Genomic DNA, 25,591 nt, shown 5'->3' with positions numbered 1-25,591 from the left:
ATGTGTTTCTATGTCTTGTGTTTTGGATTTGCATCCCTTACATGTGTGCACATGCTATTAGCTGCCCACATTTGCATTTTTAAATCCTTCAAACCTCTATTTTTTTCTTGGTGCTTCACTCATACATGAAGATAAGTTTTCTATGGTTGCTAATAATATTCCAACTTTGTAGTTCACATAAAATTGCTAGACATATGAGCACATTTGCAAGTGAGAATGAGAGCTACTAGCATAATGTTGGATAGGTGACCAATTGTTAGACATATGGGTATCTTTTGAAATAGTGACCAATTTTTATGCAATTTCTGAGGAAATAATCTTGATTATAATAGCTTTAACTATTAGGATACCCCAAGATGTTGGGCCTATCCACCACTAACCTCCTAAAATATGGTCGATTGCCACCCAATTATTGACAATGATAGCCCATAGTTGTTGTGCATATCCAACCTCTTAAGTAGTTGAAACACCAAGGAATATGCTCCCTCTTTTGGTTTCATTAATCCAAGTCCTCCTTTTGAGCTCTCAGATATGACCAACTTCCATGCTACAACATGCCATTGATATTTGTTTCCTTGTTATACTAGAGTTTTGGATGGTTCAAGGATAGAATCCAAGCCAAGGTTCACAAATGGCCGATGAAACTTACTTAGTGGGGGACAAGCTTAATACATCGACACACATATAAAGTTTTAGCCAATTGGAAAATATTAGCCATTAAAGGGAACCTTTCCCCCCAACCCCCCTCCCCCTTTTAAAAAAGGCCATATCCTCTCCCTTACTTTTACAGTTGGAAGGGGGAATTAATGGGGGCCTACCCCTAACATATACATTTATGTACTTTTGGGAAACCCCCCCCCCCCCTACACTTATGTGATTATATAAGTTGTCCATGTGAACTCCCCAAGACTCTAGCCTACTTTCACAACTCACCCTTCACTTCTCTCCATCATGTTTGAGTTAGTCTCCATTTTCACAATCATCTTAACAAACATGCAAATTTGAATTTCAAGTTGTCAACACTTGCATTGTCACCCATCATGCCAATCTCATGAGTTAGGTGCCTCATTTCTTGAAGAAGTGTTGAACTTACACATTATCTACCTCAAAAGATCATCCCTCTTCTTATATTCCCACATTACAAATCAGCCCCACCATCATTTATAATGGAGAAGTAGACATCTTGGATTTCAATAGTAGTAAAATTGTGGCTTGTAGACATGGAAATACAATAGTGCCCTTTGATTTCCATTATGAATGTCTGATCATCTGTATGCTTACATTGTGTTTGCTCTCTACTTGTGGATCATGGTTTGCATGTATTTTTAAACAATATCCCTTATTGTAGAAATAAATACTTGCACGTGAGGTTGTATAGTGCAAGAGAAGCCCAACTAGGTTCAGCCTACTGCAACACTCTATTTGTCTTGCTTTCAAAAGATATTGTCCACCCTTCTATTAATGATTTGCTGCAATTACTGGTTTTGTTTGTATCAACCTCTTTTCATAGTTTGGTCACCTTCTTCACCATGGTCTTCTTCTCAATGCATGTCCAGAATATCATTTGCCTCCCTTGAAAGATAGTAGTAACCCCTACTCAAGGTTCTCATGGACCCACCACAATATGTTCCTTATTTTCTTATCCAAGAATAAGCCCCCTTGTTTGTGTTTTTTAGTTGCCTCTAGGCCAATGATGCATAGTGGAATTATCATACACTTAGCAAGAGGTTGACATTTTGTTGAAGGTTCAAATAAAAAATATATGCCTCAACTATCTACATATCAATAAAAACATGCAAAATTTTGATTGTTGAATATATTAGAAGTAGATCAAGAGCAACTATACTAATAAAATTGCCCACTTTTCATGTCCTTTCTTCCTAAAAAGTTAAAGCAGATCCGAGAGCACATATTCTACCTTTAATAATCACAAATATCTTTTAGGGATCCATTAGCAAATGAAACTCGATGGGATCCATTTTTCAACTCCTAACACTATAATATTGAAGCGATTGAGACACGTTGTCATGCTGCTATATGTGGTCACAATGTGAAAAACTCTAGAGTGCAGCTTTCTTATTGATCTAGAGAACCAATGCCATATTAGTCATTAATGTCAGTGTCCATAGTGTGGATAGTTCAAAAATACTAGATTTTTGGACAAGTTTAGCCAATTTTTAATTATTTAGATATTATCTCTTGTAAATATCCAAAAGCTAAAGACAACTTCTAGAATAGAATGACATATAAGAAAAAGCAAGTGGCTTTCAGCCATTTTGGGAGGATTTTATGTAAAAAGAAGGATTGGCAAAATCGTGTGATGCACGATCACAATTTTCAGGCAATGAATAGCACTCTGAGAACTAGGAGATGAAGAAGGAGTGATCTAGCAGAATTCTAGCTAGGTGTCCTGGTATTTTACCCCCCTTTCGGAGCCAATGGAAGCATTAGGTTTGCGGTTTGAGCAACATAGAGGAAGTTATTGTTTTATGCATTTTTTTGTCTACAAGAGATTTATATTCTCATAATGCAGAAATAAATTGGCAAGCTTCACCTTTGTGAGTATTCTTCTGCATATTCTATTTCTTTAAACCCCTTCTCTTCTATCTACTTCTCTCCCTGAATCTCCCTTCATCCTATTGTCTCTTACCCCCGTGGTAGACTTTCGACCCCAAACGCTTTGACAATGGTGAAACAATGTGAAAGTCAGCACAGCAAGTGTGTAAAGATGGGGCATTTTGCAGGTTCAAGTGGTGGTGATGCTTTACAATAGATGATTGATTTGTTGTAGCAACAACAACAGCAGATGCAAATTTGGCAGGAAGCAGAAAGAAGTGATTCCTTAGTTGTGAATGTGTTGCAGGCAGTGGGACATGAACTGAAGCAATTTAAGGGTCAAAATATTTTAGCCTTCATCTGGTTATATGAAGAAAAGACGTTGTATCATGGGGTACCACAGTATGCGTGGAGTCGGTATTTCTCTCGTTTGGCCATGCATGCATTGCATGATCGAATTGATGAGTTACATAGAAGAGATGTTGATTGGGCAGCTTTTAAGAAAGCTTTGAGAGAAGAGTTTTTCTTGGAAGATGCAGGATTGGTAACTAAAAAGACTTTTATAGATTGGATTGAAAAGCCCAATAAAGGGTTGGCTGCTATAGCTTTGCTCCGTGAATTTGAAAGTCAATATGTGCAGTTGGATGCCGATGAGTAGTAATCATTGGAGGATCAAAAAATTGATTTGTTAGAAAATCGATATGTCTTGCAGGAGAAGCTGACTAATCGTTTAGAATATGCCTCTTTTGAAACAAAACTGAAATCAAATTGGGCTAATGTAACTGAGGCAGTACATATGTTGGTAAAGAGAGAGCAAATGAAATTAAGATGAGGTACAAGCACCACACCTGCTAATGCTTAGAAGGGGATTGAAATCATAGCCAAGGCGCATGTATCTATGGCAGAATAACTGGCTACACCTGTTGATCGGGCTCTTAAAGGTGATGTTGTGGTTGGATGAATTAATCAAAGGCATGCGTGATTTGAGGCTGAATTTGATAGAAATCTATGCAAATGTCAAAAAGTTGGATGCTAAGGTAGAAGAGAAGGCTCGGGCAACAGCCCAAAGACCGTACAAAAAAGGATACAAGAGGAGATGCATTTGGTGTAACAGTTTACCGCATGAAAAGTGAGACTGTGCAACCTACCATGAAGTGGAAGCAAAAAGGTTAGTCTTTTGGAAAGATGGCAAAATACATGCAATAGAAACTGGTCTTTTAATAGAGCCAATTTTTGGAAATGGTGGCATGCAAAAGAGGTTGGAAGAGATGGCTACAAGGAAAGCATTTATTGCCATAGATGCAGCCACATATGGATTGAGAATTGAAAGGACTCATGAAGCTTGTAAAAGAGGCATGGCTAAAGCAAAATCTAGCGTTTGGATGCAAGCATTGGACTACATGGAAAAGGGCAAAACATCAAAGTATGAATTGGTTGATGCAAGTCAGAGTATACGAGGGAGAACAGGATGGAGTGCACTATTGGATTCATTTTCAGTCTATGCTTATTTGGCTGAGGTTCATAATCAAGAAGCTCTTGTGGAAGAAAAGAGAAGAAGAGATGAGGACAATGCCTGTCCTTCCTCTTCAAGCCCATCTAAACACATAACATGAAGTAAAATGGAGTAGTAGAAAGAGGCTGAAAAAGCCATACCTGAGCATGTTATGGAGGATGCATCTTAGAAGAAGAAAAAAGAAGGGAAGAAAAGGGGCAAGCAGCCCGGTTACAAGTTACAATCGGATCTTGAGACTGCCACAAACCTTAAAAGAGTCTTGCAAGATCGCATACTTGGCAGTAGAGTGGAATTCACACTTGGAAAAATTCTTGGAATCGCTAAGCGTGAATTTCATCATGCAATCATTGATATGCTAAAACAAAAAAGACAATTTGAGGGTGAAGTTTTGCAAGCAATGATGCAGGTTGACAAAGACATAGAGAAACAACATCAAAGGGAATATGATGATGCATGTAATGTTGATTTGAAGTAGGTTGATGTTGAAAATGGTTTAAATGGAAGTGTAGACAGCAAGCTTGTGAACTGAAATTGGTCTTATGGGTAGTAGCAAGCATAGAGAGAAGGCTATGTATAATGTGGATATCCATCAACAAGCACATGAGGAAGAAGATGCTCATTTTATTCCAAGCATTCATTATTTCACGAGCGCATTGGGCTCATGCTACAACAGAGACAATTGTTAAAGTGGGTGAAAAAGAGACGCCATGCATAGCTCTCTTGGATCATGGTTCCAAATCAATGTTATGGCACACAGCTTGTATGAGAATGGAGGTTGGCCAATTGATGTAGATTCGGGATGGCTCATGCGAGTAGCAAACAATTCATCAGGGGATCTTTATGCTGATTGTCTAAATGTACCCGTGGATATTGGAGATGTTAGGGATGAATATCAATTTTTTGTGCAAGATTCATGTAGTTATTCGATGATTTTGGGGCAGCCCTATATTTCGGAATCAAGGCTAGAAACAAAAGCCTTAGATGATGGTTCTTCATATGCACGAGTTCAAAGTCAAAACAATACAAAGGCAATACAATTTCTCACTATTTGTGTAAATCATCCCCACAATCAGGATAGGCTACAGGATAATCCTAGGCCACCTAATGTGCACGAGAGTTTAATGGACATTATGTAGTCTTAGCAGTTTTAAGAATATTTCAACCATATGTAGGGCTAAAAAGAAATATGTAGGATAGGTTGAAAAAGAGCTGAAGACATGGGTTTGATGGCTACAAATGAAGGTATTTCAGGGCTGGTTGATGTTGATACAGTTGCTGAAATTTCTATAGCAATTAATGCAAAAAAAGAAGTTATTTATGTTGACACTTTAGAGATGTATGAAGTCATTCAAGAGTTTTCTAACCATGAATGTTATGGGGTACAATATGGGCTGCAAAACAAGGTTGAAGCAAGGGTGGATACAAAGCACAAATTAGTTGCAAAGAAGGTTAAGCCCATGGCTTTGCCTTTACCACCTAAAGTGATGGGTTGGCTGTAAAAGTGACTCAATAGCCTAGTTTATGGGATCCACATGGAGTAGGATATAAATTTATAGCTAAAACTTTACAAAAGCTGAAAATTGGTAATACAAGCTTTCTTTTACCTGCAAAAAGAGCTTTTTTCTTGTAGATGTTGGCAAGGCATGGGAAAGCCTTTACGTTTCAGCCAGATGAAATTAGATGTGTTCATCCAACCATAGTTGGATCTATGGTGATCTTTACAGTACTTCATATGCCATGGAATGTAAAGCCTATTCCAGTACCTCGGCCATATTTGCCTAAGCTACTGGAGCTTTTGAACAAGAAGATCAGGATGCAGATTTGACAACACCTAAAAACATGCCATTTATTGCAACAATTTTTTGGCAAAACTGTATACAATTGACACCTTATTACTAAATTTTTACATGAATTCAATGCAGATGCGGTGTTCATTGTTGCTGTCTTTGGAGACCGTGTCCTTGCAGTCTGGCCAGGGAATGTCGGTTCAAAATTTAACCTTTTGGCCTGTCTACAACCATAAGAAACTCTTATATCTCATTTGCCAGAAATAGGGTATTAAGACCAAGGCTTAGGGACTGTAGGACATTGCAGAAATGAAGTCCTTTGAGCTTATGCAATCCATATTCTTAGAGCCACTAGAAATCATGTCATTCATGGAAGATTATGCAGTTCTCTTTGAGCTTAATGAGCCTAGGTTACAACAAAGGAGAATTGTGTTAAAATCCTCAATAGAAAATTGAGATGGCACTAAAGGTACAATCGCATTAAACAAAGATGATCCATCATTGTGGATTCCCACTCATAAGATGTCTGATCATTCCCTTAGCTTCTAAGGATATGAATAACGGCAAGAGAACCTAGAAGAACTAAAGAGAACTCACTAAAACTCAAAGTGTGCCAACTGTATGAAGCATAGTAGTAGCACTAGCTAGCAATATAGACCAAGCCACTTAGTATTTACAAAGGGCCTTTTTTGGGATGGATATATCCAGAGATGTAGCTGCAGTTGCACATGAAGTACACTGGGCAGCAAGGTCATAGGATTCAAACATTGATTTGCAGAGGCCATTTGGTCCTTTAGGTAACATGAGTTTACATCCCATGGCAAAGGGGATCAAGTCAATAAATTTCTTCCAAAGCTTCAAACTCAGGCCATGGTATTTGTAAGCCATGCATGAGGGATTACCAAATGGCGTGGAAAGCAATTGCACAACCACAACTATCATGTACCATAACCTTTTGCAAGTTAAAATGCACAAAGGAGATTCCTTCTTTGCTAGGTAAAACACACCCCACATTTTCTCTTATTAAATTAGTGTTACTATCCTTGCTAGCTATGAATATGTACCACTTTGCCTCAATACTCCAATATTTACTATAGTGTGTGCATGAAATTCAACTCTATCTATATTAATTTCCTAAAATGTGTGTGCAAAAAAAAAAAAGTTAAAATAAGATAGGTTGGGGCTTTCAAAAAAATGCTCTCTCTCAACCATGTATTAGAGGGGACATAAGTTCAATATACAATAATTGACACTCTTTGCACTCCTTATGATCTACTCTCTCCTTTGTCTAATCCAAAGAGAAATACACATGATATAGAAGGCAAATATGACCCTTGTCATAGGTCATAGAAGGCTACCAAGACTAAGCATACTATAATGAAAGCAACCTCTATATTGTCTATGATAAGGTATTGGACTATTCATATGGGTGTGGTAGTTAATTGTGGAGAGAGAGGAGGTGCCGATTGATGAGGGGGAAAAAACGGTTACGAAGGGAAGGAAAGATGATGAGCGTGGGAGAGAGTCACAGAGAGAGAGGGAGCGCGCCCTTGCTGGTGTGAAGAAGGAGAGGGATGGCGACGGCCCTCCGAGGAGGGCACTGGCTTCAGCGAGGTGCTCCTTCTGGGCGTGCTTCTTGATCTCCACTTTGGCGTCGTAAGGCTTGCCATCTACCGTGGTGGAGGTGGCGTGGATTTCTGTGCTCTCCACCACCACCTCGCCGGCCTGGCCGCCATACTTCTTGTCATGGTGGTGAAAGAGGCCGCGGTTCCCGTGCTCACTCGACTCAGCCATTGTTATGCTGTGTAAGAAAGGAGAAGAAGGGAGGGGAGGAAGGATCGAGACGAAGCAGCAGAAGAAGGTCAGGTATGCAGAGACGAGCCTGAGAGGTGGGTGATATATGGATCTGAGATAGATCTAGTCTGTCCTTTTATCAGATTTTTATGCGCGTGAGAGAGAGAGAGAGATAGAGAGAGATGAGGGTGAAAAGACCCTCTCTTCCCACCAGAGAAGCAAGAAGATGAAGACATAATCGGCGGCATCACAAGATTCATGTCAGGGAGAATCGACACGACCATGACCTGCAATAAAACATCAAACTTAGAGAAGCAAAGAAGATAAAAGCCCCATTATCGACCACATCATGAGATCAAAACCAAAGCAGTGGTGCATTGCAACCATCGCAAGTGGAAAACAATGGGAAGAAGCGATAGCTGGATTTTCAATCGTGGACAGTGGTAGAATTTTGTGTCGTATCCCTCTTTTCGAAGGCTAAATGATACAATAAAGGAACAATATCTCTTAAGTTTCATTCCCACATAACCCCTAATCTCTTCTCTTCCACAAAGTAATCAAGATAAGGGTCAAGCCTAAGCACAAGCAAATTCATATCCAAGATTCATGAGAGTATGGGAGGAGATCTTCATGGACAAAATCATAAGCAAGGATCAAAGGCGGATGGGAGATCCTTTTTGTTTTCTATGCAACATGGAGGTTGAAGAATAAGTGTGGGAGTTATAGGCAAGAATAGCATCTGGGGTAATTGTGGGGAAGCAAAACAAGATGATGAGCTTCCATTTGAATCGACTGGATAGAAAACAGACAATGGCTAGATAGTGGCTAGACAGAAAGAGGACACGGTCTCCAAGGACGTGACGACGACCTGCGGGTTTTGCAAGTAAGTGTCTAACTGGTTTATCTAAAGTAAATCATATGGCATGATAATTTCTTTAGTTTAATATTTTTAAAATATGTCTTTAAACCTGTTTTCTTATGCTACATGGTTGTTTGCATTTATTTAAACTGGTTTTTATTATATTAAAAATCAAAAACAGTCGAAAACACTAAAAAATGACTCAAAATTATCATAAATAAAATTTTATAAAATTACTGATTGAAAATTTATAAGTTCTGATATTTTTCCTATAAAGCTTATGAGTCAAGGAATTTACTAAATTTCTATCAAGATTTTTAAAGATGTTTTGTTATATTTAAAAATTAGAAAAGAGTTATATTTTAGGAAAAAAAGGCATAGTTTTCTTTCACGTAAAATGTGTTATTTATTGATATAAACTATGGATTCTTAGTGAAATATTGGAAACAAAATCTTTGATTGGTTAGTGCATTTATGTTGTAAGGGTTAAAGAAAAGAAATAATGATTTAATAATATTTTACTTAAGAAATGCTCGTATAAAGATATGGTGTTTTGGTTTTGAAAGGAGGGATTATACACGGTGTGAACATTTGGGAAACATGGAAAATTACAAATAAAAAGTTTGACAACACTTTATAATGATTTATAATGTTAGGTTGCAATTATAAAATTTAGTTTAAATTAAAACCAAAATAAAATCAAACAATTTGATGATTGGATGGCATGAGAAAAAGCCTCAGCATCTATGTTAAATTTTTACATGCTATTCATTTTACAACCAACTTCTTAAATATATGGAGTGGAGGGCTACTAGGATAATTTAAAGAAAGCTAAGGGGATATACGGGATTTAAAATGAACGTTTTATGTGAACCATAAGAGTGTGAAAAGAATTTGTTTTATCATGCTGATACTGGTTATAGAAGAAAGAAGGAAAGGACGTTATATTCGCAAAATGAATTAAGTACTTAAAAACTAATAAGCAACGACGAAATTTATATACGGAGTGGGAAATGTCTACCAAGGGAGATTAAAATTTAGGGGTTTATGATATGTCAAATAATTTGATTTGAATGTTTGTTTAAAATTAAACAAATAAAAAGAATTAATTTTAATCAGGTGGAGAGAAACATAAAAAGGAATTTTAAATGGAGATATACAAATAGATCCAAGAGATCTATATTCTTGAAACAACCTTTCCAAAATCAAACATTAAAAACATTTCCTGGATAAACCGCCACTAGCATGGCAGGAGAACATTATGAGGAGCTGCCTCTGAGAGATGGGGAGAAACCATAGTTATCTTAGGTTTAGCAATTTAGTGCCCAGTATAATTTACTGAAGTTTAGAATCTTTGCAGTTGGACTACTACAAACAACGTTGTAGATTTTAGGGAAGGCTAAGTTAAGTTGAATTAAAACAATTAGTGCAATAATCACTTGTTTAGTGCAACAACTCTTAGGAGTTGGCTTGTTAACCTGGGTAAAAGTGGCTTGGTCTTTGGCCAGTCATTTTTGGTGCGTCTGCCGGGAGCCAAGTGCGCTTGAACAAGTGATAAATCTTCCGAGGGTATTTTAGATCCTAAGTGTTATTTATGAGTGAATACGCAGTCTCTTTTCTAAGGGACTATTTTCCTAATTTGCCCCAGGAGTGTCAAAGAAAAGTGCTAGACTGGGCGAGAGATACGGAGTTAGTAGAGGGAGGCACATATTTTGGGCCACAATTAACTGTGGACGTTGAACAATTATCCTCTTGGAGCTGGGGTTTTAACGACTGTGCGCAAACTATAGTTCTACTAGCGACACACTTTGGGTTAATAGACGCGGTAGAGATAAATACAATTAGTGTATCGTACCACTTTGATTGGTATTACCGCACAGCTTATCGGACGTTTAGAAGAGTAGTGTGGAATGATGTGTTGCCTTGGATACGTGTATCCAGAGGTTTAAAAATTTCTTTCGACACGAAAGACGTTAGAGAGGTTGCTGAAATTCTAGGTTTAATCCCCGAGCAAGAAGAAAAGTTACCTTTTGGGGAGATAGACCCAGAGCTGCCGACTATTTTGAAACTTCTAAGTGCGCATACAAGCGACAACCTAATTTTATAGCTTCAAATAAAACGAGAGTAATTTTGGAGTATGACAGTAAAAGCTAGTTTTGTACTCGTGGATGAATTCAGAAGAGAGACGGAAGCAGCAAAACGAAGCTAGGGATCAGCGAGTTAGAGAACGAGCAGTGCGACAAGAGGCTTGGCTATTAGAAAGGCTAGAGAGGGTCAACGCATTGCTGAATTTGGGAGTAGACGCTGTGTCTAACTCAACGGTAGAACCTCTTCAATCTAGCTTATCAACTGATAGAACACTATCAAAGGAAAGTGAAGCAGCTTCATATCAATGGAATCAAGTTGTCTCCGATACTAGCAGTGTCACTGGGGAAAGAGGTAGGAAAAATAGTGAAACTAGGGAGAGTGAAGCTAATGCTACGGTCGGGAGTATTGAACTACTCTTTGACTGGGATTTAGAGTCAAATTTCGGATTGCGTCAATTATTTAAGGAACCTCAGGAACCTCCGTGGTTTGATACTATCAACGATTTAGGGTTAGGGCTACTATTTAGAGAAACAATGGCTCGCAACCCAGTTAGATTAGCTGATTTCACGCAATTCGGGGGATTGTGGGACGAAGATCCCGATGCCCATTCGCAAAGATTTGAGGTGACTTGCATCGCCAATGAGATAATAGATGACGACCAAAAGCTTCATATCTTCCCTGCAACATTAAAAGATGAAGCAGTGAAATGGTATGGGAATTTAGATGCTCAACATAAAGGGACCTATGATGCCTTATTAAGAGCTTTTCTAGAAAAATTTAGACGACAAGGTTTTCAAGATAGATTGGCTCTTCAACTGGATTATCTGTCCCAAGGAGCAACTGAAAGTGTTGAACATTATATTGAGCGCATGGAGACAATCATTCGTAAGATGAATCCTGCTCCTGACGATCCCACGCAAAAACGTAAGTTTATTGATGGACTTAATCCTGAAGTTCATCAGCATGTTAGTTTACAACGACCAGCTACGTTGGCAGATGCTAAAACACATGCTAGATGGTGGGAAGAAGTGCAGCTTAGTCAACAACGACGGAGAGATCTATTCAAAGAATCTCGGACAGAATACCCAAGCACTTCAGGTGGAGTACCTAAGAACGTGTCTTATGTGACCGTTCCTTTAAATCCCTCGGTAACCGCAAGCTCAAACATGTCGAGTGTACCTCTAAATCCGTACACTTCAATTCCAGCCTATATGATGCAGACAGGAATGCCTTCTATGCCGCAATCTCAATCTCCTCTGGATGAAGCAAAAGTAGCAGATATTATTGCGAAATCTCTAGGAAAATTAAAGGAGGAAATTATGACTGCAGTACAAGCACCTTTGAAGGAAATTTATTCGATAACGACACAAGGATCTAGTGCTCAACAATCGTCGGGAAATTCGACTTCAAACCCACCTCGATCTAATATCTGGTGTGGCAAGTGTCATGGTTACGGCCATGTGGCTACAGAGTGTCCGACGCCTTCAAGGTTAATGCCCGATCATCGACCGTTTTGCTCTTTTTGCCACAAGACTGGTCATTTAGATACAAATTGTTGGCATAAATTAGGTCAAGAGCAACAACAAGCTCGTTCAATGCAAACGAATTACAATTACATGGATCGTAATAATAGGACTTATGAGATTGGACCACCCAATCAACCTTTTAGGCCACGAGGATTGCCCACCCAGGGTAGACCCCCAGTGCCTCGAAACAATTACAACAGTGATGGCAATCGAGGGAGAAATTCTCCTTTTAGAAGAAATAATGGAAATTTTCGTAATTCAATGGGACAAGGTGGTCAACAAAGACCTAGGGGACCAGTAATTTGTTATCGATGCCAACAAGAAGGTCACATAGCCACATATTGTCCAAATGCGCGTAAAAATCAAGACTATACTCCTCTTTGCAGGAGGTGCAGTGGTGAAGGACACTATGAAGAGAATTGTCCTAAGCGAGAGGATAATAAAATGTCTGACAAAGGGAAACAAACCTCTAACGAACCTTCAACGTCTGCTGCGAATTTAGTTGAAGTAGAAACAATAAGGAAAGATATCGGAGTTAAATCAAAATTTATACCTCGTAAGGTGACCTTTAGGGCTGACCCTATGATTGGTGTTATTACTCGAGCACAAAAGCAACAACAGAAGGAGCAAGGTTTAGAGGAAGAGAGTCCACAATTAAACGGAGCAGTGAAGGATAAGTCTAAGGACATAGATCCTAATATAGAACTACCCGAATCGGATTCTCCGCAGCATTCCTCTGACCATCCATTATTACCTGTGCCCTTAGCAAATCCTAAGATTCAAGTGGGAGTAGCTCCTTTTCCTGAAAGATTGGTTCCTCCTAAGGAAGGGAGTAAAGATTATGTAGAATCCGTAAATAAGGCCTATGATCTTTGGGCTGCATTAGAAGAAATATCATTGACTATTAACCTTCGGCAATTGTTAGAAATAGCGCCTGTTTGTCGGAAACAACTTTACCATAAATTAGTTCGGCGTCGAAGGAAGAGGATTGAGATAAACGCTTCTAAAGTCCGTGAAAATTCTTCCAAAGGAAAAACAACTAAGGATGTAAAAATAGTAGATTTATTTGTGGACCCAGGAGCTCCAGTTATCGATACTACTATTAATGGCCACTTGCTACATGAAGTGCAGTTAGATGGTGGCTCAGCAGTTAATCTGATGATAGAACAAGCTATGCAAGAATTAGGGTTGAAGGATCTAGAACCTACTCATATTGTTTTACGTGTGGCTGATCAAAGGAAAGTAACTCCTTTGGGGTTACTGCGAAATGTGAAATCTGTAGTAGCCGGATTAGAATTTCATGTGAACTATTTGATCGTTCGTTCGCAAACAAATATTTCATCGTATTCTATCCTGTTGGGAAGACCTTGGTTATACCAAGCAAGATGCATTCAGGACTGGTATAAAGGTTCAATTGTGATTGGTCCTAGAGACGATAGGGTTAAGATACAAGTTATTTCAAAAGGATTTTTGAAAGATTCAGGAGATGAAGCAGTTAGTGAAGTGGATGAGAGATCCAACAGTGAGTTTTATGATTCAGAAATGGAGAGGACTGATCATGAAGGGCCTTATGCTTGGTTATTTAAGACACCACACCCAGCAGGAGCAGAGAAAGTAGAGGTCAATATAGTACATCAGCCTCACAAGGTAGAACAGATGGGTATTGGTGAGTATGCTGTAGCGTTTTCATCTGACAATGATTCGGATAGCGATATTACTCAGTGGTTATCTACATCCGAAGATACAACTCTCGACTGCTTAATGCTTTCAGCAGAAGAAGCAGAATATCTTGATGATTCGCTTGAAACATGTTTTCAATTATCTACGGATCAAGAAGGAAAAGATCAAGAAGATGTATTTTCTGCTTACAACAGGTCGGAAGTGATTTCTATGGATGAATTAGAGGAGGAAGAAATGCCTGAGTTAATGATATCTGATTTGGCTGACATTTCAATAACCTCTTCAGAAGGTATGGGAGAAGATGATGTTACTGGTAATCATAATAGTATGCTTGAGAGTAGGATTTTAGAAGCTCTTCCTTATGGGGAAAATGCTTTACCCTTTGGATTTGGACAATTGCCAGATAGAGCTAAAAGGATTTATTACTATCAGCTAGAAGCGAAGGAAAGAGAAAGGAGAAGTAGGCATAGGTGCAAACCCTTACAAAGACCACTATCTCGTGAGGATGAGGATGATTCAGCTTCGGCTTTTAACAGGTTTTCACAGACTTCTTGTGAACATCATGGTAATTACGTTAGGATTATTAGAGAATTGGAAGAGGCATTGGAAGTAGAGCGTGAGGCAGCATTGACTGCTGTAAATGAAGCAATGAAGAAGATTACTGAGTTGCAAAAGGAAAAGGCAGAGTTTCAGTTTAGAGAAAGGCGATATCTAGATGAAATCTCGCTTTTAGAATTTTATTTAGAAGAAGAGAAATCTAAATTCAGTAGGGGTGAGTTACAAATGGACCAAACGTTATCTATGGATACAAATTATTGGGAAGAACATGAAAACACTGATAGGTTTTTGGAAAAACATAAATCTAAGAATACTTTTGAACCAGAGACTCAAGAGAAAAACCCTACAAATGTTCCCTGGTTGTGTCATTCTTTTAGGCATTCGACCGGAATTGCACAGAAGATTTATCGCTGTTCTAGGGGACCGATAATTGGTTATCAACGAGTCCAATCTGAACCTACTAAGGTTAAATTGCACAATATGCAAGTGGCGGTGTTGCCTCATCCAAAAGAAAGAGTAATGGATTTTACTATTTATGGGGATGGGCAAGAGCCGCAACTTAGATGGTTTGAACCTGCAGTACCTAGGAGTTTTGTGGAACTGAAACAAGTTATACATTGTTTGGGCTGTCGAATTCAGGGCGAGGAGGATGAGAATCTACATTCATTAATTCTCAAGCTTAAAGATAATCAATGGTTTTGGAGTTTAGATGATCAAGAATGTTTAGAAAAGAATAACGACATTTTACGTCGATATCGCCGTAGGTTACATGCTCAATATCCATGTAATTCAGAGCAGATACCTAGCGTAATTGACTCTGTAAGAACCTCATTTACCATGAAATCTCGTAAAAATGTAAATGTCAATAATGGCGATTTAGATAAATACGGGAAGAGATATACTGAAAAATCCTTTCCTGAGTTAGTAAATGTCTATGGAGTAGAAGTTGATGGTGCTACGCAAGATAACCTGGCTATTATTCCTTATAGGGCTTTACCCTTAGTAAATTCTGTGAATGTGGGAGAAGAAGCACCAGAATCAAGTACTAAGAATAACCTGCTTGAAAACGTATTGATGCAGATATCCGAAGATGTGCCCAAAATTAAGCCACGAAGAATAGACTCTCTATTTATTGAAGAGCCTGAAGTTGAAGTAGTTAAGCTTAAAATGGCAGAAGGAAAATATTTAAATTTAGGAGACCAATTGGAGTCGCCACACCGTGAAAGATTCGAAGAAGTCTTACGATTGCATGTTGACGCTTTTGCTTGGTCATATAGGGATCTTAAGGGTATCAAAGCTGAATTATGTCAGCATTTTATTGATCTAGAACCAGGCACAAAACCTGTATGTCAACGTCAACGACGAACAAACCCTGTGTATGCAGAGTTAGTGAAAGCTGAAATTACTAAGCTTTTAGATGCTGGATTTATTTATCCTGTTGCATACAGTGATTGGGTATCTCCTATTGTGGTAGTACCTAAGAAGAATAGTAAGAAGATTCGCATTTGTGTCGATTATAGAAAGCTGAATAGCAAAACACGTAAAGATCATTTTCCTTTGCCATTTACTGATCAGGTACTTGATAAGGTTGCTGGTCATGAGCTGTATTCTTTCATGGATGGATTTAGCGGTTACAACCAAGTACTAATTCATCCTGAAGATCAATCCAAAACTACATTTACTACTGAATGGGGTACATTTGCTTATAGAGTAATGCCTTTTGGTTTGTGCAATGCACCCGCAACATTTCAGAGAGTTATGATTGCAGCTTATCAAGATTTTCTACGTCAATGGATGGAAGTTTTCTTACATGACTTTTGTGTCTATGGTACGGCAAAAGAAATGCCTGAGCTACTGACGCAAGTATTTGAACGTAGTGATGAAGTAGGTATATCCTTGAATCCTGATAAATGTGTTTTTGGAGTACCAAAAGGAACCTTATTGGGGCATATCGTTTCTAAAGAAGGTATTGCCATGGATCCAGCTAAAATTATTAAGATTTCTGCACTTCCACCTCCAACAAATCTTAAGCAATTGCGTGGATTTTTAGGACATCTAAATTATTATCGGAGATTTATTTCCGATTTTGCAAAGGTGGCATCACCTTTGACAAATCTGCTACGAAAGGATACTCCTTTTATTTGGGATGGTGTTTGCCAGAAAGCATTTGAATTTCTTAAACATAAGTTAATTGAAGGACCAGTACTCGCACCCCCAGATTGGACAAAAGAATTCCATATTCATGCTGATGCATCTATGTATGTTGTAGGAGCTGTTTTGTGTCAAGCAGATGATAATAAGGTGGATCATCCAATTTATTATGCGAGTCGAAATTTAAGTGATGCAGAAAGGAATTATACCACCACTGAGAAAGAATGCCTATCAATGGTATTTGCGGTGGAGAAATTTCGTCATTATTTATTAGGGAATAAGTTTACTATATATGTTGATCATGAGGCGTTAAAGTATTTGCTTAATAAAGCAGAACTTTCAGGACGTGTGATTCGTTGGATGTTGTTATTCCAAGAGTTTGATTTTCAAATAGTTACTCGTCCTGGTAGAGCTCATGTCCTAGCAGATCATCTATCACGATTATTAATATCAGACAAAGAGGAAGGTGTGGAAGATGATTTGCCGGATGCATCACTTTTTACTGTGGAGACACAAGTTCCATGGTATGCTGATATTGCAAATTTTCTTAGTACTGCTCGATATCCACCTGGTGCTGATAAGCGCAGGAAACGTCAGATATTAATGCAATCACGCTCCTATGGACTATTAGGGGGTTACCTTTATAAATTTTTTCCACGCGAAGGTATCTATCGACGTTGTGTAAGGGAAGATGAAGTACCAGTGGTTCTTAAGGCATTGCATGATGAGCCGTGTGGTGGCCATTTTGCCGGTGTATTGACTGCAAGAAAAGTTCTATTAGCTGGTTATTGGTGGCCTACTCTATTTAAAGATACTTATTATTATTGTCGCAAATGCGATGTATGTCAAAGGACTGGTCGTCCTTCTAAGAGTTTTGCAACCCCTTTGACACCTATATTAGCATTAGCACCTTTTGAGAAATGGGGAATTGATTTTGTAGGCCCAATCGATCCGCCTACTAGATATCGATTGAATCATTATATCTTAGTCTGTACTGACTATATTACAAAGTGGGTGGAAGCGAAAGCGCTTAAAACGGATAAAGCCATTGATGTGGTTAAGTTTATGTATGAGAATATTATTACGCGTTTTGGTTGCCCACTGGAATTAGTAAGTGACCGAGGTTCCCATTTCTTGAATGGTCTTATCAGTGAGTTAATGGAAATCTATAAAATTAAACATCGCAAATCAACACCTTATTATCCCAGAGCTAACGGTCAGGTTGAAGTAACCAATCGCATTATATGTGGGATTTTAACTAAAACGGTTGCTTCCCACAGGCGAGATTGGGATGAACGTTTATATGAAGCGTTATGGGCCTATAGAACTACTTATAAGGTGACAGTGCAAAATACACCCTTCAATTTAGTTTATGGCACTAATGCTATATTCCCTATTGAGCAAGAGTTGCCCACTTTACGAGTAGCTCTATCATTACGACTAGGTGAGGTTGAATCTTTGAGACAACGGATTTTACAATTGGTAAAGTTGGATGAGGAAAGATTATTAGCCCTACAAAGTCTAGAAGCAATGCAAAAACGTCGTAAAGCATGGCACGATCAGAATATTAAAGTACGGGAGTTTAAAGAAGGCGATTTAGTTTTACTTTATGATAGTCGTTATTATAATTTCCTGGGAAGCTTAAAATTCGTTGGTTGGGACCTTTTAAGGTGATTAATGTTTATGATAATGGTTCTCTTGATGTGCAGGATATTAATGCTGAAAATGAGATATTTAGGGTTAATGGCCTACGCCTTAAACATTTTGTGACTTAGGTTAGCTAGGTATAGTTAGGTTAGTAGTTAAAATAATACTTTGTCTAATCCACCCTTGGATGTCTTTTCTTTCTTGGGGGGTTTTTAAATGGGATGCAGGTATGGCCTTTTTGTGGATGGATGCGCTTTACCCTCGTATTGATGCCGATAGTACTGATCCTGTTCATGCTGGACCTTACGATATTCCGCGTTTTCAGACGCATGACAGGTTTTTATATGCACCGAGAGGGGAGGCCTGTTGTGGTTCTTCCTTTGTGATTATTTTTTGTTTACAGTATCATCCACCTTTTGGTTGTAGGTCTTGTCAGCGGCATTTATTTGTGCGTGCTCAGCTCTTGTGTTGGCAGTGTCGCACATACTTTCGACGCTATGGTACCACTGCCATGCAGGAAATGATTGGTTATACCTACCAGCGTCATGATTATAATAGTGTTTTTTCTCCTGAGCGCGGCGCTGGTCAGTCTAGGGTAGGTAGAGAGCAAGCAGAATTTGCGAGATATCGTTCCACTGTCTACCGCCTTACTCCATCTTACCATGATTTGCAGACTAGTGTTCCCTGCCCATGCTGGGATTATATTTGTTGGTACATGGATGCGACCGAGGGGCATTCCTTAGATGCTTTACCAGTGGCCCCTATGCCCTACTATGATGATGCAGCTTCGGCTTCGCTCCACGATGTGATGGAGGTTCTTAGCGATGCACCTGATAGCGGATCTGTGACTTCTGATATGTCTACGCTAGAGGCTATTCTTGAGCATCCTATAGATGATAGTTTAGTTAATAGGTTTGACTTAGATGGAGTTGATGATTTCGGATTAGGATTATTGTTTTCACTAGAAGATCTCAGAGACTTTGAAGATTTTAGTCTAGATATTTTGTTTTCCTAGTCTTTTATGTTTTTTCTTTTATTCTACATTTTAAAAAAAAACAAACAAACAACCAAACAAACAAACATATATATAGCGTTAAAAAACATACAATGCTTTGAGTTATTGATATCCTGTAGGTTTTCATGCACTTTAGTTTTATTTTCCACGTAGTTAGGTAGTTAGTTGCACGCACGGTTAGGATATTCCTTTCAGTGCTGGAGTTTGGGATATTTAAGCTGGTGAGATGGACAGTTCTATATGTAAGAATGGTTATCAAGTGGAGAAATATGCAGTGGAAGCATTATGACAGTCTAGTTGATCGAGATTGTGACATGAGTATTTGATAATTCTTTGGTACAGGGAGAAGTTTTATTATTTATCTAACCCTTTAACTTTGTACTGGCTAGTGTATGTTTCATGTGCAGATTTGACTATGATTTTGCGTTACACTGTTGTATGCTTTTGTTGTTGATTCTTGGAGTTGCAATATCCACGAACATACAAGGTTGTTTCATACCTAAACTTTTTATTTCATATTCATTTTGAAAGATACATGAATAAAAAATTGATGGAATGAAATTAGAGATGTCGAAGAAAATAAAAAGAAAAAACACTTAAGTAAATTACAGAGGAATTATAAATAGATATTTTAAACAAATATGAATGATATATATACATACAATTGTATATGAAGTCCACTCACAAGGGATGGGACTTAGCATTAGGGAGTGATTAAAGGGGGGGGTGACATGTGTGCATAACATAGTGAATTTCATTGTATGGGTGTCCGATTAGGAGTCCTATAGAGTTTTCCCCTATCTTTTGGTCGCTTTTCTAGCGATATGTGGGATAGCTGAATAACAAGGTTCTCTCCACGAAATTTTGACTAGGAGTAGCGTGGAAGAAAGATGCTGAGCTGGTGAGTATTCTTTGCTTATCATTTGCCTAGGCAAAGTGACTAGTATTATGCGTTAGATTAGATTCCTCGAGTAAAGTTGTTGAGCTGAAATGTTTGATCGTTCAATTAAGTGATGTCTTCTTAGCTTCTTAGTTGATCCTTTTAAAAAAAAAACAACAACAACAAAACAATCCTTAAAATCCAATCCAAATATTAAAAGTTTGGAAGAGTCTATATATTTATTCTTTTTAAAGAAAGAAAGAAAGAATAAAAACAAACAAGGAAAAAAAAAACACCCTGAGACTGCAGGGTTTGAAAGAAAAAAAAAACAACCAAAAGAAGATAACCATCGCCTCTGAGGTCCTGGTAGGCTGTAGGGATTTCCTTGACGGGTGCCCTGTGTCCGATGCCTTGTATCTCTTTGGGGTGGGACCTTTTGGGAAAGAGAATCAATGTATATACTCTTTTGACATTTTTAAAAAAAAACCATTAAAAACATAAACTTTAAAGAAGAGCCTTGGACAATTAGAAGTTACGAACCATTGGCTGGTTGTTCTAGTAGAACATGGAGGGTTAGCAGCTAAACCCTAGGAGTCCTATTTAGTGTTGTAGTATTAGTTTACCTTGTTTGGGTTCTTTGTTAAGTAACGACCTTATCAGTGATGCTATTTCAGAAGCAATATTTTTAGTAGGATAGTAGTGTGGCAATTTATTGCTAGAGGGGTTATTGTTGTTTAGCGGCTCTAGACAGCTTCCTAATTGGTATATTCTATGCAATGGATGAAGCTCTGTTATGCATTTCAGTGTGGAGAGTGAGTAAGGGAGAATGTTAGTTTGCACAAGTTTTTACATCTTTTCATTGAAACATTTATATTGTTTGCATTTTAATATGACACAAATAAGTATTTTTCCTATCTTTTCAGTGTCTACTAGTTGTCCATGTGCGGTTTTGCAAATCTTGTAGCTGTGCTCGCGAGGACGCTTCGCAATTAAGTGGAGGAGAGTATATTTTTCTTTCAAAGTTGCGTAGCAATGCTCGTGGTAGCAATGTTCGTGATGCTGAATGTTCGTGATGTAGCTGTGCTCGCGAGGACGCTTCGCATTTCAGTGGGGGAGAATGACAACACCTAAAAACATGCCATTTATTGCAACAATTTTTTGGCAAAACTGTATACAATTGACACCTTATTACTAAATTTTTACATGAATTCAATGCAGATGCGGTGTTCATTGTTGCTGTCTTTGGAGACCGTGTCCTTGTAGTCTGGCCAGGGAATGTCGGTACAAAATTTAACCTTTTGGCCTGTCTACAACCATAAGAAACTCTTATATCTCATTTGCCAGAAATAGGGTATTAAGACCAAGGCTTAGGGACTGTAGGACATTGCAGAAATGAAGTCCTTTGAGCTTATGCAATCCATATTCTTAGAGCCACTAGAAATCATGTCATTCATGGAAGATTATGCAGTTCTCTTTGAGCTTAATGAGCCTAGGTTACAACAAAGGAGAATTGTGTTAAAATCCTCAATAGAAAATTGAGATGGCACTAAAGGTACAATCGCATTAAACAAAGATGATCCATCATTGTGGATTCCCACTCATAAGATGTCTAATCATTCCCTTAGCTTCTAAGGATATGAATAACGGCAAGAGAACCTAGAAGAACTAAAGAGAACTCACTAAAACTCAAAGTGTGCCAACTGTATGAAGCATAGTAGTAGCACTAGCTAGCAATATAGACCAAGCCACTTAGTATTTACAAAGGGCCTTTTTTGGGATGGATATATCCAGAGATGTAGCTGCAGTTGCACATGAAGTACACTGGGCAGCAAGGTCATAGGATTCAAACATTGATTTGCAGAGGCCATTTGGTCCTTTAGGCAACATGAGTTTACATCCCATGGCAAAGGGGATCAAGTCAATAAATTTCTTCCAAAGCTTCAAACTCAGGCCATGGTATTTGTAAGCCATGCATGAGGGATTACCAAATGGCGTGGAAAGCAATTGCACAACCACAACTATCATGTACCATAACCTTTTGCAAGTTAAAATGCACAAAGGAGATTCCTTCTTTGCTAGGTAAAACACACCCCACATTTTCTCTTATTAAATTAGTGTTACTATCCTTGCTAGCTATGAATATGTACCACTTTGCCTCAATACTCCAATATTCACTATAGTGTGTGCATGAAATTCAACTCTATCTATATTAATTTCCTAAAATGTGTGTGCAAAAAAAAAAAAGTTAAAATAAGATAGGTTGGGGCTTTCAAAAAAATGCTCTCTCTCAACCATGTATTAGAGGGGACATAAGTTCAATATACAATAATTGACACTCTTTGCACTCCTTATGATCTACTCTCTCCTTTGTCTAATCCAAAGAGAAATACACATGATATAGAAGGCAAATATGACCCTTGTCATAGGTCATAGAAGGCTACCAAGACTAAGCATACTATAATGAAAGCAACCTCTATATTGTCTATGATAAGGTATTGGACTATTCATATGGGTGTGGTAGTTAATTGTGGAGAGAGAGGAGGTGCCGATTGATGAGGGGGAAAAAACGGTTACGAAGGGAAGGAAAGATGATGAGCGTGGGAGAGAGTCACAGAGAGAGAGGGAGCGCGCCCTTGCTGGTGTGAAGAAGGAGAGGGATGGCGACGGCCCTCCGAGGAGGGCACTGGCTTCAGCGAGGTGCTCCTTCTGGGCGTGCTTCTTGATCTCCACTTTGGCGTCGTAAGGCTTGCCATCTACCGTGGTGGAGGTGGCGTGGATTTCTGTGCTCTCCACCACCACCTCGCCGGCCTGGCCGCCATACTTCTTGTCATGGTAGTGAAAGAGGCCGCGGTTCCCGTGCTCGCCCGACTCAGCCATTGTTATGCTGTGTAAGAAAGGAGAAGAAGGGAGGGGAGGAAGGATCAAGACGAAGCAGCAGAAGAAGGTCAGGTATGCAGAGACGAGCCTGAGAGGTGGGTGATATATGGATCTGAGATAGATCTAGTCTGTCCTTTTATCAGATTTTTATGCGCGTGAGAGAGAGAGAGAGATAGAGAGAGATGAGGGTGAAAAGACCCTCTCTTCCCACTAGAGAAGCAAGAAGATGAAGACATAGTCGGCGGCATCACAAGATTCATGTCAGGGAGAATCGACACGACCATGACCTGCAATAAAACATCAAACTTAGAGAAGCAAAGAAGATAAAAGCCCCATTATCGACCACATCACGAGATCAAAACCAAAGCAGTGGTGCATTGCAACCATCGCAAGTGGAAAACAATGGGAAGAAGCGATAGCTGGATTTTCAATCGTGGACAGTGGTAGAATTTTGTGTCGTATCCCTCTTTTCGAAGGCTAAATGATACAATAAAGGAACAATATCTCTTAAGTTTCATTCCCACATAACCCCTAATCTCTTCTCTTCCACAAAGTAATCAAGATAAGGGTCAAGCCTAAGCACAAGCAAATTCATATCCAAGATTCATGAGAGTATGGGAGGAGATCTTCATCGACAAAATCATAAGCAAGGATCAAAGGCGGATGGGAGATCCTTTTTGTTTTCTATGCAACATGGAGGTTGAAGAATAAGTGTGGGAGTTATAGGCAAGAATAGCATCTGGGGTAATTGTGGGGAAGCAAAACAAGATGATGAGCTTCCATTTGAATCGACTGGATAGAAAACAAACAATGGCTGGATAGTGGCTACACAGAAAGAGGACACGGTCTCCAAGGACGTGACGACGACCTGCGGGTTTTGCAAGTAAGTGTCTAACTGGTTTATCTAAAGTAAATCATATGGCATGATAATTTCTTTAGTTTAATATTTTTAAAATATGTCTTTAAACCTGTTTTCTTATGCTACATGGTTGTTTGCATTTATTTAAACTGGTTTTTATTATATTAAAAATCAAAAACAGTCGAAAACACTAAAAAATGACTCAAAATTATCATAAATAAAATTTTATAAAATTACTGATTGAAAATTTATAAGTTCTGATATTTTTTCTATAAATCTTATGAGTCAAGGAATTTACTGAATTTCTATCAAGATTTTTAAAGATGTTTTGTTATATTTAAAAATTAGAAAAGAGTTATATTTTAGGAAAAAAAGGCATAGTTTTCTTTCACGTAAAATGTGTTATTTATTGATATAAACTATGGATTCTTAGTGAAATATTGGAAACAAAATCTTTGATTGGTTAGTGCATTTATGTTGTAAGGGTTAAAGAAAAGAAATAATGATTTAATAATATTTTACTTAAGAAATGCTCGTATAAAGATATGGTGTTTTGGTTTTGAAAGGAGGGATTATACACGGTGTGAACATTTGGGAAACATGGGAAATTACAAATAAAAAGTTTGACAACACTTTATAATGATTTATAATGTTAGGTTGCAATTATAAAATTTAGTTTAAATTAAAACCAAAATAAAATCAAACAATTTGATGATTGGATGGCATGAGAAAAAGCCTCAGCATCTATGTTAAATTTTTACATGCTATTCATTTTACAACCAACTTCTTAAATATATGGAGTGGAGGGCTACTAGGATAATTTAAAGAAAGCTAAGGGGATATACGGGATTTAAAATGAACGTTTTATGTGAACCATAAGAGTGTGAAAAGAATTTGTTTTATCATGCTGATACTGGTTATAGAAGAAAGAAGGAAAGGACGTTATATTCGCAAAATGAATTAAGTACTTAAAAACTAATAAGCAACGACGAAATTTATATACGGAGTGGGAAATGTCTACCAAGGGAGATTAAAATTTAGGGGTTTATGATATGTCAGATAATTTGATTTGAATGTTTGTTTAAAATTAAACAAATAAAAGGAATTAATTTTAATCAGGTGGAGAGAAACATAAAAAGGAATTTTAAATGGAGATATACAAATAGATCCAAGAGATCTATATTCTTGAAACAACCTTTCCAAAATCAAACATTAAAAACATTTCCTGGATAAACCGCCACTAGCATGGCAGGAGAACATTATGAGGAGCTGCCTCTGAGAGATGGGGAGAAACCATAGTTATCTTAGGTTTAGCAATTTAGTGCCCAGTATAATTTACTGAAGTTTAGAATCTTTGCAGTTGGACTACTACAAACAACGTTGTAGATTTTAGGGAAGGCTAAGTTAAGTTGAATTAAAACAATTAGTGCAATAATCACTTGTTTAGTGCAACAACTCTTAGGAGTTGGCTTGTTAACCTGGGTAAAAGTGGCTTGGTCTTTGGCCAGTCAAGATTTTGGAGCCCTCTTCAGCTCCATATTCAAATCAGTGGTTTACTATTCCAAAGAAGAATGGTTCTTTGAGGTTTATACAAGATTTACAACCAGTTAATAAGGTCACCATAAGGAATGTTGGATCAAGCCCAATAGTGGATAAATTTGCAAAAGCATTTGCATGTAAGGTAATTTACTCTATGGGAGACTTATATTCAGGATATGATCGGTTCGAGCTTGCATTAGAAAATCAGGATATCACTACCATGAAGACACCACTTGGATTGGTTAGGATGTGTATGCTTCCA

The 25,591-nt window shown here is 38.2% G+C and overlaps 2 protein-coding genes across 2 annotated transcripts; both read right to left on the bottom strand.

The window, feature by feature from the left end:
- Nucleotides 1-5,852: 5,852 nt before the first annotated feature.
- Nucleotides 5,853-7,791, bottom strand: LOC148041666 (uncharacterized). The gene is made up of 2 exons (XM_087694829.1): nt 7,405-7,791; nt 5,853-5,900 (listed from the first exon to the last, which is right to left on the bottom strand). Exons 1-2 carry the CDS (start codon nt 7,648-7,650, stop codon nt 5,853-5,855), a joined length of 294 nt encoding a protein of 97 aa, XP_087550955.1. The 5' UTR covers nt 7,651-7,791.
- Nucleotides 7,792-7,911: 120 nt separating this feature from the next.
- Nucleotides 7,912-23,055, bottom strand: LOC148041665 (uncharacterized). The gene is made up of 2 exons (XM_087694711.1): nt 22,667-23,055; nt 7,912-7,937 (listed from the first exon to the last, which is right to left on the bottom strand). Exons 1-2 carry the CDS (start codon nt 22,929-22,931, stop codon nt 7,912-7,914), a joined length of 291 nt encoding a protein of 96 aa, XP_087550837.1. The 5' UTR covers nt 22,932-23,055.
- Nucleotides 23,056-25,591: the final 2,536 nt, after the last annotated feature.

This window comes from Lygodium microphyllum, chromosome 1 (genome assembly GCF_053477565.2).
Source record: "Lygodium microphyllum isolate KBCC chromosome 1, Lygodium_microphyllum_v1.1.10, whole genome shotgun sequence".
NCBI lineage: Eukaryota > Viridiplantae > Streptophyta > Polypodiopsida > Schizaeales > Lygodiaceae > Lygodium > Lygodium microphyllum.
The sequence above is the reverse complement of the archived record's forward strand: the minus strand, read 5'-3'. Positions and strand labels throughout refer to the sequence as shown.

Bases quoted from the DNA above. Each gene is read 5' to 3' on its own strand.
- LOC148041666 (XM_087694829.1), bottom strand. From the start codon at position 7,650: ATGGCTGAGTCGAGTGAGCACGGGAACCGCGGCCTCTTTCACCACCAT. The intron at 5,901-7,404 runs GCGCGCTCCCTC...GCATGTTTTTAG, and splicing joins CCTTCTTCACACCAGCAAGG to GTGTTGTCAAATCTGCATCC.
- LOC148041665 (XM_087694711.1), bottom strand. From the start codon at position 22,931: ATGGCTGAGTCGGGCGAGCACGGGAACCGCGGCCTCTTTCACTACCAT. The intron at 7,938-22,666 runs GTGACTCTCTCC...GTTTTATTGCAG, and splicing joins GGCGCGCTCCCTCTCTCTCT to GTCATGGTCGTGTCGATTCT.